The following is a 16844-nucleotide window of genomic DNA, read 5'->3' on the forward strand; positions in this document are numbered from 1 at the left end:
AATAACCGATTATACCTTCCCGAGTTTTACACTGAATTGCTGCTAGGGAACCGATGATCATTTGATACAATCAAATCGATTACGGCGGAATTTCGCCCATCTCTAGTGCCTAGATATTGACGCTCGACTTGTAGTACGATGGCCGTTTTATTCAATCACCGATAGCTCAGCAAAAACACCATACAAGCGACAGGCGGGTACTGTCACAGAGTAGGGATATACAGAGAGGACAAAACGGCTGAAGACGGTAATCAGCTCATTGCGCATTTCACCATGTTCTAAATAAGGAAACGTGGCTTGAGTTGCTATTTGGTTGCTTTCGTTGCTATCATTCGCGCTTGGCGTGGAGTGTTGTCGCACAAATTTTTTTTATTCCTCCACTCTTCAATGCTTTCACGTAGTGTGCTAGTGTTTTAAAGAAACGTGTAAAATGAAGGAAGTGGAAAATAAGACGAGAAGAAAAGGTTTTGCTTGGTGTTCAGCCATTAACTGCAAAAACAATGCGGGCATGACGGAAGCAAAGTTCAGTTTCTTCAGTTTCCCTAAAGACCCTGTGAGGTAAGTAATTTCATATTTTTCTGAGTTACATTGCTGATCGAAGAAACTAAACTTATATTCGAGTATTATTTTGCATTCGAAATGAAATTGTTGAAAAAGTTTAATAAGAACTTGTGGTGTTGGCGCAGGTCCAAGGAATGGGTGATTCGATGTTGTCGGTCGGATTTAGAAAACAAGACTCAGTCATTTACATAATGCTCTACCTTTATTAGTAAAGAAATAATTAGGCTACTTTGATTTTTAAACCCTCTTTTTTTCGGTGGATGGTAAGTCGTTAGCACTATTTCGTTTGAATTTACCGCATAATTTTACTTATTTTCAATATGGCCGCCGTGCGCATTTTTCATTACAGAGAAACCTATGGTACAGCCACCTAATGTCCCCTCTGTATATATCTACTCTGTGCTACTGTTGTGAGCGAATAGGGCAATTGCGCGTCCTCCGCACCACACGCTCAAGTCATTTCTGACCGTAAGTTGTTAGTTGGCTTAGTTGTTAGTTGGAATATTTTTAATTGGCTCGCCGCCACTTAGGTGTCACATATCAACTCCGACTGCGAACCCTGTTCCAACGACCCGTATCAAGTTTATCCTGAGTATCAAATTTCTCCTCGGAGTCGTCGCGGGTGAAGTTGGGAGGGTAGTTGCCTTCCCCCCCCTTTCTCTCCCTCGAGGCGCTTCGGCTTCCATCTCCATATCCTGGCGCTGCGGCTAGAGGCCTTCGTGAGCCGTTAAATTGGAAAATTCAAACGCTAGGGCGCCCCCTTAAGGCTTAAGGCAATCTCAAAAACAACACTGCCTCAATTGATTCTCCCGCCAAGTGTGCACTGAGGAGTGACAGCCAGAAAACTCACCGAATGGCTTCAGCACTGACTTATCTTGACCTTTATACCGATATAAGAGAATTTTAACGCTAATGCAGCTGCTCAGTGTGAAACATTACGTCCATTCCCATTACAAAACAAAAGAAGATACATGCCGACTTCTTGCTGTCTTCTGGAAATATCCTGGTCCATGTCAACGCCCGTCATCTCAGCGCTGATGCACCCCAACCGATGCAAGCAATTTCGATGGGACTTTTCGTTCACCCACCGAGCAATGCCGACCTAATCGCGCGTGACTTCCATCTTTACGCTGGAATGAATATGTGGCTAAGAGGGAGGCCTTTTTAAAACTGGCGATGAGATTCAGGACAAAGGAAAAATTCATTGGAAGTCATTAGCGGCAGCATCCTATGAATAAGATATAGTAAAGCTTGTCCACAGCCACGGCCGATTCCTCGATCGCCGTGGCGATTTTGTCGAAATGACACCACAAAGGTGCTCAATATTTAACAATGAAATAATTTTTAATTACTCATTTCGTCTTCTGTTCATGGTCCATTGGAGATTGAAAAATAAACGGCCCGACCGGCTACTAACCAACAACTCCACTCGACTCGAATGTTCGAGCACTCGCACATCCCTACTGGTCACCTAGTACGCATTTAAATGGGTTTAAAAATACACAAACCGCGTCATTGGGTGCTAAAGCGATCCGAATATTACGGATAAATACGGATAATAGCGTACGATGGAGGCTGTTAACTGACATGTATATTCGTGATAATGTAATCCATCTAATAACTTCACTACTCTATTTCTCAAGTATTAATAGTACCTAGTAAATGTTGAGATTAAAGGGAGTTTCGTATTCCTTTATTATTTTTTGGCCTATAATATTTACAAGTGTTTTCCTGTTTTTTTCCCATGTTCTTTCAAGTTTCGAACCTTACACCAAAAATGCTCCCCTCGATTAAATTTTCTCAGTATAGTTACTCCCAACTGTTATTCTAGCAGTCAACCCTCAAGAGTGGAAAGACAGTTTTGGCCTACTTTCCCACCTGAACACCCACGAGGCGGAGCACTTTTCTAAGAAGATGTCGCCCTAAACCACGGACATGTGGGGGAGATGTTAAAGCACAAAGACGGACGAAGTAGCTTCCGTCCAACCGCATCTAAATGAGGCACGACTCGCTCATTTAAGAAGACACATTAAAGCCTCATAATTTAAGAGGGAGCATCAATCTCCCTTAACGGGTCTTATTTTGTCTTTTCTTTGCAAAAAATAACACGTGTAAAACTTGAGCTATCATTTTGAAATTTCCAGGGTAGACACTTCTTAACATTCGAGAGTATCTCAAGCATACAAAAATTACACCCGAGAATAATTTTCACTTTTGTAAGTGAGCGCTGGCAAGTAATATTGACAATGGTCCACAGTGAACACCTTAAAACTTTCAGTATGATTGCCAGTAGAAAAGCGTAGGCGATGAGGGCATGCTAAAAAATGAATAATCTACTTCGGCTGAGAGTAAAAGAAAAGAAAGCAAATTTAAAAATAAAAATGCTACTCGTGAAGCATTTTTCGGTATGGTACCGAGGTTTGGACGTTGACATCGATAGATAAGTCAAGGGTGGAAGCATTCAAACGTGGTGCTAACGAAGAATGACGAAAATACCAACAGATCGACCGATTAAGTGGTGAAGACGCGTTTGCAGAAGAGAGAAGCCTTCTCAAAACCCTAGGAAGAAGACGGGTCAACTTGGGCATGTGTCCACACAATGCTCCGTGATACTCCGATACATAATTATTACTGGTAACTATGTTTAAACATGTACGGAAGCATGGCCATACGTTGACATCAGCAGAGAGGTCAAGAAAGGAAGTATTCGAAATGTGGTGCTACCGAAGAAGGACGAAGATAAAATGAATCAATAGAGTAAGTAATGAGAAAGTGCTCAGAAGAAAAGGAGAACAGAGAACTATTCTAAAAACTTAAAGGAGAAGACGGGACAACTTATTTAGCCACATTATGAGGCATGATGGATTGATGAAAACAATCGTAGCAGGACAGGTGGAAGGTAAGAAGGGCAAGGGACGACCCCGAATTAGTTACACAGGACAGATTATTAAGGATGTAAAATACAAGAAACAAATTAAAATGAAAAGGCTCGTCGATAGAGATGCAATATATACAACGGAAACGAGACACCTAGGTCGGGCTCGCGGGTTACAATCCTGGGGCAGGGATTCTAAGCGCTAGCTTTTTTCCTCTGCCCGCAGGAGGGGAAGGACGGGAAGGAACAAGGAAGGAGGCGCCGCCGCGATAGGAGCCCGACGACGCCTCCTGGGAGGGGATAGGGAAGGAAGGGAGGGGACGAGGAATCCCGCACCGTCACAAAGGCGGGCGGGTCCTACTACTAACGAAACCAAGCTATGCAATATATACAATGGAATAAATACCCCCTTAATGACCCTGCCAACGCCTTGTTTAGTGAATATTTCTCAGACCTTAATCACGTGATAATAATGACTGCCACAATTTCAGAATGCGGGGATCAACTTAAATTGTTTGTCAAAATAAGCAGATCTGTTTTGCTTCAAGTTTCGGTGAACAAATTCCATCATCTCAGGATTAAATTAGGTTCTTATACCAGAAATTCTGGCAAATGAAGAATTAACTTAAAGTCAGGGGTATTACTCAAGAGCCTGTTTCAAATAATAATTCTGCATAATATTTAACTGATTCCTTTTGTCTGTGGCCACGAGGTAACCGGGTCTTCTTTTTATAACCTTAAAATTTCAAGATGATAGCGTAAATTTGAAACTGAATAAAACATATCCAAGGTAAAGGGGCCCGATGAGCTCCTTCCCATGGGCCGCATCGCCCATCGAGAATTTTTTTCAGGGGTGTCCTGACCAGTCCTGACTGTCCTGAGGCTTCATCCGGGACTCGAATCAGGGACCCTTCGATCAGAAACCAAGGGATCCACTCCAATCTAGGCTGCAACTTTTCTCATTGCTTTCATATTCATCCTGAGTGCATTTTTCAAAAACAAAATGAAGCCTATTACCTCGGACACTTCATAGGGCAGGTGCCAGCCAGTCACACTAAAACTGGATTTTTGTAGCCAATTTGGGCGTCATTCAATAGGGTGGTTTCCTATTATTTTTTTATTGCCTAAATCGAAAGATTATTACTCCTGGAGTACGTATTTCACGCTTTTAGATTTTTAAATGACGATATCTATTTTTCGCGATTAAATTAAAAGTGAAAATTTTCAAGCGCGCAAAAACGCGACGCGTAAGTAGGAACGCATTTCTGGTTCCCCCTCCTGCCTTGTGAGGTGACCTTGATCGAGGCTCTGAGCGCTGATAGGACGCAGGATGCCAGCGGGTAGCTGAGTACCTTGCTGAATGGTAGCGCTTGGCTTAAAAAAGGTTTATTAATACCTTATCAAACGAAGAAAACTTTCCGACCTTAGCCAGTTTTAATAGGTGATTATTAAGACATGTTTCCCTGAGCTCTGTGCCTCATGCATGCATTGGTAACCTCAGACGATGTATAAATCCTATCCTCTCGTGTAGAAACTAGGTCCCTGTGACGTCACGTGGAGTGGAATCGCATGGGCGCCAATCTGGCCTTTTTCAAATGAGGATAAAATTTGACCGTTGCCATTCGTCTAAACCGGTATTTCAAAAACCAAATAATTTGTGTATTATGAATACACTAATGGTGGGTAACGAATCGCAATCAATGCCTTTCGTTTTCTTTGATGAAGGAAACTACCCTATTGTCCTACTAATATGTTCGCAAAATGGCGATCAATGCAAAGCAATCCGTTTTACCTCAATATTACTACATAGTGGGATTTTCTATTAAATCTTACATGGGAATGGTTATCGGAACAAGCTGTCTTACATTGTGTCACTAGTAGGATGAATGCTTTTTCTTTAGGTTATACGATTACAAGTTGGTCGAATATCAAATGGAATGCCCCAATGCAACAGGAATTTTCACCTCCTTTGAAGGAAAATGCGTGCCGTTGGCATCAGAACCAGTTGATTTTTTTCCCAAATAATACTTCTACAAAATACAGGCTCTAAGATTTCGACCCTGACTTTCAGTTGATTCTTCTTTTGCTAGAATTTCTGTTGTAATAATTTAATTTAATCTTGAGAATATGGATTTTATAACTAAAGCTTGAAGTCAAAACTGATGAACTTATTTAGATCAACTTAAATCGATCCTCGCGTTTTCAAATTGTGACAGTCATTATTATCACGTAATTCCTATACTTTAGGAAATGCATGAAAAGTTATTTGATGGATCAAGGATGGGTGGTAACATCGAAACCTAGATGCGGAATAAACGTTTATAATCGTAATAAAAATTGCAAGTGTTTCTTTCAAAATATAAATTTCAATTAACAGAACTCATTACACGTTATTTATCCATGAAATGCGGATCGCTTAGCGTGTCAACAACGCTATTGGTGTCATTTGTAAACCCATTCAAATGTGCGGTAGGTGACAACAAATTTTGAAGCCAAAAGGAGAATCCTCTGCTGAAATATTCGAGCCCAGTACTTTCCCATACACGAAAATGTACTCACCGCGAGAAGAAGTGGAAAAGAATCAGACTAATTTCAATATTTACCGTATAATATATACGAGGGTTGCCCGGGAAGTAATGCACCAATTTTTTTCTCATCCGACAACGATGGTACGAATTCGAAACGAGACGTATGCATTACCTGAAGTTTCTTGGGTGCGCACGCAAAATTTCTGCTTTTTCTGACACAGCTGCTTAGCTGCAGGACCGTTTCCAAATGGTGTCTCTAAGTGATGTACGTTACATGCAGCGCGCCGTCATTGAATTTCTCACTGCAGAGAAAGAAACTGTTGAGAATATTCGCAAACGTTTGCCTATGGAGCATCTACTGTCAACAGGAGTAGTGATAGTCGCTGGTCTCAGCAAGTGAGGACATTAGAAGGTGGTCCGGCGATGCTACAAGATTTGCAGCGTTCGGGGAGACCATCCACGGCTGTCTCACCCGACATGTTGCAGCAAGCCAACGTTGCCATAGCTATTCCATTGAGGTCAAGAGGTGGAACCATTAATTCAAAAGCATAGGTCAACACATTAACAAACCTCAATACGCGCTCCCAGCGAATTCGGCGCCATACCAACCGAAAAATGTTTTGATTCAACACGATAACTCTGGGCCCCTCACAAGTTTGAGGACTCCTGAACACATGGCAAAATATGGTTGGACAGTACTACTCCAACCACCCCATATCCCTGATCTGGCTCCCTCGGACTTCCACTTGTTTGAGGCATAACAGAATGCCATTCATGGAAGGCAATTTGAGGACGATGAGGGCGTGATTCACTTAGTGAAGAAATGGTTCCGTGACCGGAACAAGGACTGGTACCAACAGGGCATACACGCACTCAGGAAGGAGATAACATGAAAAAATAGGGAGTATAATAGAAGCATCATTCTTTCGTATGTGTAATTTTCGTAATGTGCGATAAATAAATGTCGAAGAAAAAAAAATATGATGCATTACTTTCTGGGCAACCCTCGTATAGAGGAATATTTCAAAGTCATTTGATGGATCACGTAATCACGAATATAAATTTCAGTTAACAGCCCTAATGATACCTTATTATCCTTGAAATTCCGATCGCTTTGCCTATCAACTAAGCGATTGGAGTCTCTTGTAAACGCATTTTGATGTACGGTGCATATTAAGAAGTCAAATGGAGAACACTATATAGAAATATTCGTGCCCAGTACTTTCCCATACACGAAAATGTACTCACCCCGAGGAGAAGAGGAAAAGAACCCATCGACTGTGGACAGCAAGGTGTCGTGAATTTCTCCATCGGTATCGGTATCCAATTCTCGAATAATGCCCCTTACACTCATGTTTCAGCGAAACCAAAACGAGTCGACGAAGACACAGGAAGGTGCGACTACACGACTACGCCACAAAAAACGAGTGACTCGAGAAACAGATAGCTGCGTCAGGACTTACGTAGTCAAGAGACAAGGCAAGTCGGTAAACATTCCTCACGCTCGCTTCCATCCTATCGCCCACATAAACACCTCATAACTCTCACGATCCGCATCAAATGCTATCGCATCTAAGATATGAGAACTTCTCTTTGGAGAAAACAGACGCCGAAAAAGACGAGGCAACAATTCAGGTTTCAGCAGCGATGTCGCACGTTAAATTGAATACACTAATGGTGGGTAAGGAATCGCAACCAATGCATTTCGTTTTCTTTGATGAAGGAAACTACCCTATTGTAGCTGTTGGTGATGTTCTTACTAGACACTATTTCTTAGGGAATTCCCAAAGAAAAAGTGGCCAGCAATGGCCACGGAACGTCGGCAAACAAACCGAATAAGTATGTATGACACACCCGAAAGAAAATCACCAAAAATCTCTGTAGGTGGTTTACATGGTTATTTGTAGATGTAGATGAAACAACGCGGTGGGAACCCGGAAACCATGAGAGCATCTGCCACTCATCGCCGAAGCCTTTCCAAAAACTTTCATTCGCATGCTCATCCAAAGAAGTTTCCACTTCAAAAATTGCGTCTCTTTTCTCTCAACTGTGAAAAAAATGACAAGGGGTGGTGACTCTTCTCTCTCCCTCGACGCTAATAATACCTTTCGTACGCATTCCGTGACTCCCACAAGAACCCCCGCGGCAAAAGAGACGGGAAGAGAGGTCACGACACGGCAGACGACACTCAAGACGAGAGAAGTGTTTCACAGTCCGGAGGGGGAGGAACGCCATGCGCAAGGCACGCCCGAAAATTAACGCCTCTTTCTTCCTCTCGCGAAAACCGCGGCGCACACTATGGAATTAAAGGCGAAAAAAAATACAAACACCTTTCAACGCTTTAAAAGACTTCCATAAAAAGACTCACACTCCCTCTTGACCGATGTCTTTTTGTTTTTATCCATTAAGGAATGTCTAACAAAATATTGCATTTATGAAAGTTCATGTATGTACCGAAGCAGGGGCGGATCCAAGATTTCTTCCTGGGGGGGGGGGGCACAAGCAAGGCCGTATCCTGGATTTTGTTCAGGGGGGGACACAAGGATACCTCGTAATACAAAACGAACGCAATTATAATGGGACGGTATTAAAAATCTTGAATATTTTTTAAGGGTCTGGGGGGGGGGGGGCACGTGCCCCCGTGCCCCCCCTAGATCCGCCTACGCACCGAAGGCCCAAAATGTATAACTAGCCATTGGGAATTTCCATGAGAATGTCAACTTTTTTTTCTCAAGTTAAATAGTAGGCTGGAAATGTTTTATCTTGATAAATCAACAGCTAAATCATTGAATTTTATGAAATCAGGATTAGAAACGTTATTCAGAGCCTTATTAAAAGTTTTCAAATTATACTCCGATCCACAGAGTTTTGAAGATGTCATTACACTTAGGAGGTTGACCAGGCAGTAGGTCCGTCACATGTTAATTTTGGGCACATTTAAAAGGTATTTTGATAATTAATTTTGTTTCTGTATATGACCATCACCTTCATAAATATTTTTTGATAATGCTCAGTCAGAAGTTTTGCGATATTTTTGTTTTTTTTTTACAATGTTATCGGAATATCCTATTGCATAGTTTTCTCTAAGGGTAATTCCATCACAAATGGAATTGCCCATAATGCTACATAACTCATGCTGTACATTTCATGTCCGATACTCTGGCCTCACTCAGCTCAGCAGAACTTCGAGTAATTTGCCCTTGAAATGGGAGAGGCAGCGTAGACAGTGATTGATGCATCGAACATGGAGCCAATGTTTAGAGGCACCGAATCGGGACAGGTCCACGAGAAACAGGTAGACAAGATTCTATAACTGTACAAGTTGGGTCTTAAACACGTTGTCATCCTACGACGGATATGATTAACTTCCCCGGCACGGTAGGATGTAGTTTTTAAAGTTCTCGGTTGCATGAGAATATTAAAAAGGACAAAATTTTGGAAAAAAGACTTCGTCAAATAGTTCCCAAAATGGATAGACAAGGCTAGGTAAGGAGGTTTTTGAGATGCATTATTTTAGTTTCAATCTTACATAATCATCATAAAATTTCAAAAAATATTTAGAGAAGAACTTTTTCAACATTTTCCTATGATTCAAATTTAAATTTTTCATCTGAGAATAAAATGAGGGAAGATTTTCTCTTTTTAGATACAGGAAATGCTAGCAAAGCATGCCTGCTCTATATGATCTGAAAATTTTTAAATGATAACTTAGGTTTTAAGATAAGTTAAGACGAATAGAATATTCTTACAGCTCAGAATACAAGCACAGAATTAAGGGGGAAAATTCCTCAGATGCTATATATGGAGCATGTTTCCTTATGGGAGCGAGGCTTGGATGTTGACAACAGGAAAGAAGTCAGGAGTGGAAGCATTTGAAATGTGGTGCTACCGAAGAATGATGATGATAAAATGGATCGATCGACTAAGTTGGTGGCGTAACTATGGGGGTGATGAGGGGATAGATAGGACAAATTTTAAAAAATATTTAAAACTATTTTCTAGTTTTGACATTTAATAACTGCATCTGCTTAAAGTTAAATTCTTAGCGCCAAAATGATGTAAAATGTATTTCAAAGCATGTCATTCTTCAAAAATTTTCCTGTACCCCGGGATTTTCACGTGGATCGCCACCCCAGACCATCCCATCCCCTCCCACCAAGCATATTGCTAGTTACGCCACTGGACTAAGTAATGAGGAAGTGCTAAGAAAAGTGGAAGAAAAGAGAAATCTTCTAAAAGCCTTAAGGAGAAGATGGGACAAGTCAGTTGGCCAAAAATGAGGCATGATGACCTGGTGAAGACAATTGTAGAAGGACAAGTGGAAAGGAAGAAGGGCAAGGGACGGCCCTAATTGAGTTACATAGGGCAAATTATAAAGGATGTACAAGAGAAAAAATACGTCGCTATGAAAAGGCTTGTAGAGAGGAGAGAGTAACGACGAGCTGCATCAAACTAATCAGAGGATTGCTAACTGATGATGATGAACGTAAGAAGGCGAGATTGTGCAGTCGTAATGTTGATATTCGCTCAAAGCTCTCGTTCAGTTAAGCTCACCATTAAATGTTTCAGAGAATCATAATCGCACACTTTCGTATTAACTTAATTATTTAATGACCTTAAAACTCCACAGTATCAAATAAAATATCAAGAAAGCTGAATACCCAGGAAAAACCGTTTTCGTGCGTATAAAAAATGTTTGACTTGCAATAGTAACTAATAGTGGCGTATCGAAGGGGGAGGTCCAGGAGTTCCGCACCCCCTCCCCACCCCGAAATATAAAAAACAATCATTTTCCTTCATAAACGAAAACAAAATCTTGAAAAATCATGAATTTACAAAAGATTACTATGACTAATGAAGTTTCTTCGATAATGAAAAGAGTTAAAATTAGTTTAAAACCCTCTACTTAGAGCCCTGTTTTTCAAAAATTTTCCCCCTTGTTTTGGACCCCCCCCCCCCCCCCGAACGAAATTCCTGGCTACGCCATTGGTAACCAAGGAGTTACTATAGCAACTAAGTAGTCAGTAACTATGGAGTTGCGACAACATGTTTATGGGCAAAAAAATGCCTAAAACTGTCTCCACTACCACCTCCTGAAGTATTGCAAATTCCTCCTGAAACGCCCTCTATACCTAGAATAGGCGACTTTAGTCACAAGAGATCTATTCCGAGAGTAAGAGTGGGAGGGACTCCCAATGAATAATGGGGATGATTAAATCGTCAGGAGAGGAGTTTAAGCAGGTTCGCATCCGGTACGGTTGTTTACACCGACTGGGGTGTTTCTCAACGCCTGGCCGGAGTCGGAAGACATCCTACCGGAAATTTCTCTTACAACTACGCCTTTGGCTGGAATGTGGTAGTTGACCCAGAACCGAAATCACAATTCATGCAAAATAATTCGGTAAATGGTTGGGAAATCCGAGGGTAAAAATCTGAGAACCCATTCGCCAGTTGGGTACCTAAATCCCAGGATTTGGGCAGGACACCTTGTTGGAAGGGTGTCCCAATTCGTTAGGCAGCAGGAGGGAGCGCAGCGTGTATAGGAAGATATCAGAGGAAGTGCAGCATGGTTGCCAACAAGGGGAAGTGTACTGTACTTTTGAAACAAAATGAGCTACTACCTACTAAAGTCACTTGAAAACTAGACACTGAACTACAGCTACGAATAAAAAAAATCCCCAACTTCACTACAACTAACACACACCCTCAGATCCTAAATCGCCGTTATTTTAAATAATTCGGTAGACGGTTGGGAAAACTAAGCGACGACGAAGAAAAACTCTTTCTTTCAGATATTTTTCTCACATCTTCAAAATGAAAAACTGCGGAAATTACCACACACTTTTCAAGAGTTGGTGACGTCATTGGAGTTTTTGCTCTAAGAGACCCGAAATAGGGATGGAAAAATCGACTTCGATTAAAATTGAAAATCGAGTTTTTGCAGTAAAGCCCCAGCGGTAGTCCTAACGATAGTTGGCAGAAATAGTGGTGTGGATGCATTTCCGCGCAGTAGTACACGTAGTTCCGAACGTTGCCACTTTACGATGGTTAGGCGCTGCGAAACCGGAAGAGAAAGCGACAAGAGAAAGACGAAAAGTTTGTGAAGCTTACATCGCTCTATTTTTTTCATGGATTTGCCCAAGCAAGGAAGAATATGGGCGGAAGAAGAATTACACGTTTAATACAGGTGAATACAGTAATATCTTAAGCCTACATACCTCAACAGCTTTGCTATAATAACCGCCAATTTCTAGTTCACTTTAGATTTCAGCACTGGAGGGCAGCACAGGTTTTAACCATCGTTGTGTGAATGCACGGTAGTTCCAACGATCGCTGGAACAATCGTAATCTGAACGAGGCATAAACAATCGAGGAAATCGAGATCGAGCCATGATCTTCGAATTTCGATCCAAAATCGATTTTTCAACTTTGATCATTCCGTTTGAGCTGAGCAGCGACACGAACGGCCTAAGATGAAGTCATCCGACCCAAGTGAAAGACTTTTCTCTAAGGCCGGTATAAATGGAAACGCCGGTAAAATTGGAAAGGTACGCCCTCGATAATCAAGAAAGCATCTTATTCAGTTGATCTTCCCTGAACATTTTAGTGAAGCCGAATGGTTCCAAGTGGTGATCCCAAAACTTAAATGAGCGTACCTTTTTAAATGTTTACAACAAATAATTCAAGGTATACATTTTTATGCAACTCAAACGTGTATTTTGAGTGTTTTTGGACGAATGATAAACATATTTTGAATAAACTATTTCTTAAAGAACCGTCAATTTTTTTGTTCAAATTTTGATTTTCGTTGAAAATGTTTAGCTTTTCATTTCAATTCAAAATCGATTGCTCGAAAAATTTATTCCGAACGACATAATGCCATCCCTAATCCGATTCATGACGCAAAGAATCGCTCACCACAGTATTACAACAAAAATAACAGGAGCACTTTTTCACAATTATTTTAAAGTGTTCGACTCATTACGGCTCACAGGGCCACCATCCAGTTTGACTTAAAAAGTTGACACTAGTAATATTTCGTATTTACGTTTTCAGAATACGGAAGAAATGCGTAAAACGACGGAAATCAGTACAGGTAAACATTGACCAGAGTTGAACGCGTGGTCGCGCAACCACGGCGTGGATAAATACATTTCTCAATCCCTCATTTTGAAAAGTTCATTCACCTCTCGAGTAAAGAAATGTTCGTGCAAGCTGAGAGAAATTCAACTATGCACCTCATTGTTTATCCCGAATGTATCCTTATCCATGTTTACGTCGTCGTTCGTTAAGCAATAAGATTCAAAATCTCAATTACATGAAATAACCGTGAACTAAGGCTTTGACTCCTACGGCCTATAGCCATACCATGTATTTTGTGAATCATAAATTCCTTACGAAAGGCATATGATGATGTTGGATGATGCGAATACAAATGAAATCCAATTGCAATCTAAATTATGTTCATATCTAAAATGTTCACCCTGAGGCATAACTCACTGACATACAGGGTTTGTCCGGAAAGTAATAGGACTTAGTCGATTAAAAAAAAATTATTGAGCCAATCGTTACAATTCTTTAAAAATTTTCAAAATAGGCTCCTTCTGCGTCGATGCAGCGCTGCCACCGCGATTTCCAAGCATTGAAGGCGTCACAGAAGACATTCTCCGAAATAGCCTCGAGAGCCGAGGTGCATGCTGCTTGGATCCCCTATGTCGTCTCAAAATGTTTGCCTTTCATCGGCCATTTCACACAAGGAAACAAAAAAAAAGTCTGGGGGGCCACATCTGGGCTGCAGGGCGGCGGCGGAAGCGTTGGGATACCGGCATTGGTTAATTAGCTGTTCACATGAAAGCGATGTGAGCCGCAATTTCTAGTTCTCAGTGAGCACTTTTGGGACCATCTTCGCGCACACATCTTGCGCATGTTCAAATGCTCCGTCACAATGTCATGAACCACAGATTTTGATAAATGTAACATCTGGGCAATTTAACGAATGCTTAATCGACGGTCTGAGTTCAAAACTTTGTGCACACGAGTCAAAAAGTCGGTGCTTGCCGAAGTCACAGGTCTTCCAGCACCGTCTTCATCAGCGACCTCTTCCCGGCCCTCCAAAAAGGCCTAGTGCCACCGAAACGCACCACTTCTTGCTAAAGCAACATCTGGGTAAACCTACTTGATCATAACAAACGTCTCTGTCGCATATTTACCGAGTTTCACTCAGAATTCAATCGCGTACCTCTGCTGTAACGAACGCTGCATTTTCGGCTTGCACCGCTCACAGAAACACGTCGCGCAAAAAAGTCTGTCCTGACTCTGCAGGTGATAGCAGACAATTGACCCGCCGCTCGTTCGTTAGCTAGAAACACCCTCTACCAAATTCAGTCGGTGCAAACACGCTCCGAAGTACAGTCGCGGTGGAAGAAAATCAGTCCTATTACTTTCCGGACAAACCCTGTATACGTAATCGCAAAAATATCTCATTCAGTTTCCGGGCCTTATATTTCTAACAAAATTAACACAGGTAACTTCATATTTAATAAATATTACACTTCTTCATATTTCTCATACTCTATTTTGGATAAAGGACCTGTTAGCTCTAAAAATTCTTTATGAAGGTGGAAAGAACGAGTATTCGTCTCGTACTTCATCAAAGAAATTTCTATGCAAGAAGATCTGGAGAGATTATAGATATATCACGCTATGTTCTACTACGAATATTCATTATTCATACTTCAGGAAATAATTTTGTAAGCGTTGCCAATCGATCCTGTACTGGGAAGAAAATGGTTGATTTCCGCTCAATGGGATTTGAAGACAATGCAATCTACATCATCCCATTTTCGCTGCTTTGAAAATCATTTCAACTTATAATTTGTATTATCATAGAGTAAGTACTTACTCTATGGTATTATTTAACTTAATAATTTAAGTTGCGTGCAAGTTATCGTCGCGATGCAGATAACCAATCGCTGAGCCATCAGGTATCAATGGAAACGATAGAAAAAGCCATGAAAATTAAAATCTAAGTATAAATTAGCAAGGCTAGAAATGATCTGGATATTTTCATGAAGACGTCTCCATGCTTCTGGGTTTCACCGCGTGGATTTTCTTTGCGACGACAGCTTCTCCGGTATTCCAACCGGCGTCTTCAGGTCGACCTGTCAAGAAAATCAAGGAAATCAATGTTCAAGAAAATCCACGCGGTGAAACCGAGAAGCATGGAGACATCATATAGACAACGCCGCGGAAAACTACGCATCAATTTTTATGAAGACCTTTGGAAACCACATACCACCATAGGCGGATCCAGGGGGGGGGGGGCACGTGCCCCCGTGCCCCCCCCCTGACCCTTAAAAATATGCTAGTTTTTAAATACGGTCCCATTATCATTTCGTTCGTTTGTATAACAAGGTATCCTTGTGCCCCCCCCTGAACAAAATCCTGGATACGGCCATGCTTGTGCCCCTCCCAGAAAGAAATCCTGGATCCGCCCCTGCATACCACCCACCACTGCAATGAATTTTATGCATACATGCAGCGGGCACGCAGGTACTCTAATATTGGAAGCGAAGAATTTTCGGGAATAATTAATTTTTAGCGATGAACTACGCTTATGTTCGCCGAGTGCAATGATTGAAGCAGGAGCATTACGCCAACTTAGAGAGCAAGGCCTGGCGCCAACCACTCCAAGCGCCCCGTCGCCTAGACACGACCTTATCGCTGACGCAGATCTCGTACGGAGGCTGCGTCGCATATGCAGTCTCGACTTCCAGCAATAAAATCCTCCCAAGAGCAGATAATGATTTCCCCGCAATGTTTCTCTTCATCCTCGAGGTAAAACGTTTAAAAATAACTGCACGAGTTTTCCTGGTCGCGCTTCAGTAGCACGACAATCAAGAAGAGAGCGTTTAAACGTGACACCTTCATGGAAGTGATTTGTTCAGCAGAGGTACAGAACCAGTAAGGAAAAGGTAAACAATGAACAACGATAATAAAGTGGGAATAAAAGGAATAATAACTTTGCTGTTTCCACATGGTAATTTATTGAGACCGACCATGGTTTCGTTACAGCGTAACATTGTTAAGGTTACCTTGCTTTGATTTGAAGTCTTTGATGCTCATGCTTTGATTTTATCCTCATCCTTCTTCTGTAGCATCATATTTACAAGTCCTCTACTCTTAATGTTTCCACTGCTGTCATTGTCAATGTCTCAGTCAGTCGATTGGCTCACTTCCGTAGAGAAGAATACCCCAAATGTAAGTTCTGACACATTTTTATTATCGTTAATTAATATAATTAATTGTAGCCAGCGTAACTTGGTGGAAATCCTTAATCGTAGGAATAGAAGGAATAATAACTTTGTTAAATGAAAATGTGTCAGAACTTACATTTGGAGTATGCTTCTCTACGGAAGTGAGGCAATGGACTGTCTGAGGCATGGACAATGACAGTAGTGGAGAAATAAAGAGTAGAGGACTCGGAAATATGATGCCACAGAAGAATAATGAGGATAAAATCAAAGCATGACCATCAAAGACATCAAATCAAAGCATCAAAGACATGATAGTCTGATGAAGACATAAGTCGAGGGACAAGTAGATGGCAAGAACGGAAAAGGAAGACCTCGAATTAAATATATAGAGCAGGTAAAGAAGGACGTGTAAGAGGAGAAATGCGTAGGAGTGTCAAGATTAGTTGATAGGGGAAAAGAGTGGAGAGCTGCATCAAACCAATCATAGGATTGTGAAATATGATTTGATGCTTTCCCGGCGAATTATGTAGGTAAACTGTTCTCGGGATTCGATGATGAGCGCCGAGACGGAGCTTGAAACGTTCGCCGTTATGAAAGAATTAACCCAGGGGGAATCCCGACAAT

General features: G+C 41.4%; 1 protein-coding gene across 11 annotated transcripts in view; it reads right to left on the reverse strand.

The window, feature by feature from the left end:
* LOC124168485 (AMP deaminase 2) overlaps positions 1 to 16844 on the reverse strand; it is a 221771-nt gene that overhangs the window by 139123 nt on the left and 65804 nt on the right. Inside the window, exon 1 of one of the 11 annotated variants that reach the window (XM_046546783.1) lies at positions 7213 to 7333. The exons of the other annotated variants lie outside the window; for them this stretch is intronic. Within the exon in view, the coding sequence (XP_046402739.1) occupies positions 7213 to 7318 (106 nt within the window). The 5' untranslated portion in view covers positions 7319 to 7333. Of the gene's footprint in view, positions 1 to 7212; positions 7334 to 16844 lie in introns of those variants that run through there. 11 annotated transcript variants of the gene reach the window in all.

Source organism: Ischnura elegans, chromosome 11, assembly GCF_921293095.1.
Source record: "Ischnura elegans chromosome 11, ioIscEleg1.1, whole genome shotgun sequence".
Classification (NCBI taxonomy): domain Eukaryota; kingdom Metazoa; phylum Arthropoda; class Insecta; order Odonata; family Coenagrionidae; genus Ischnura; species Ischnura elegans.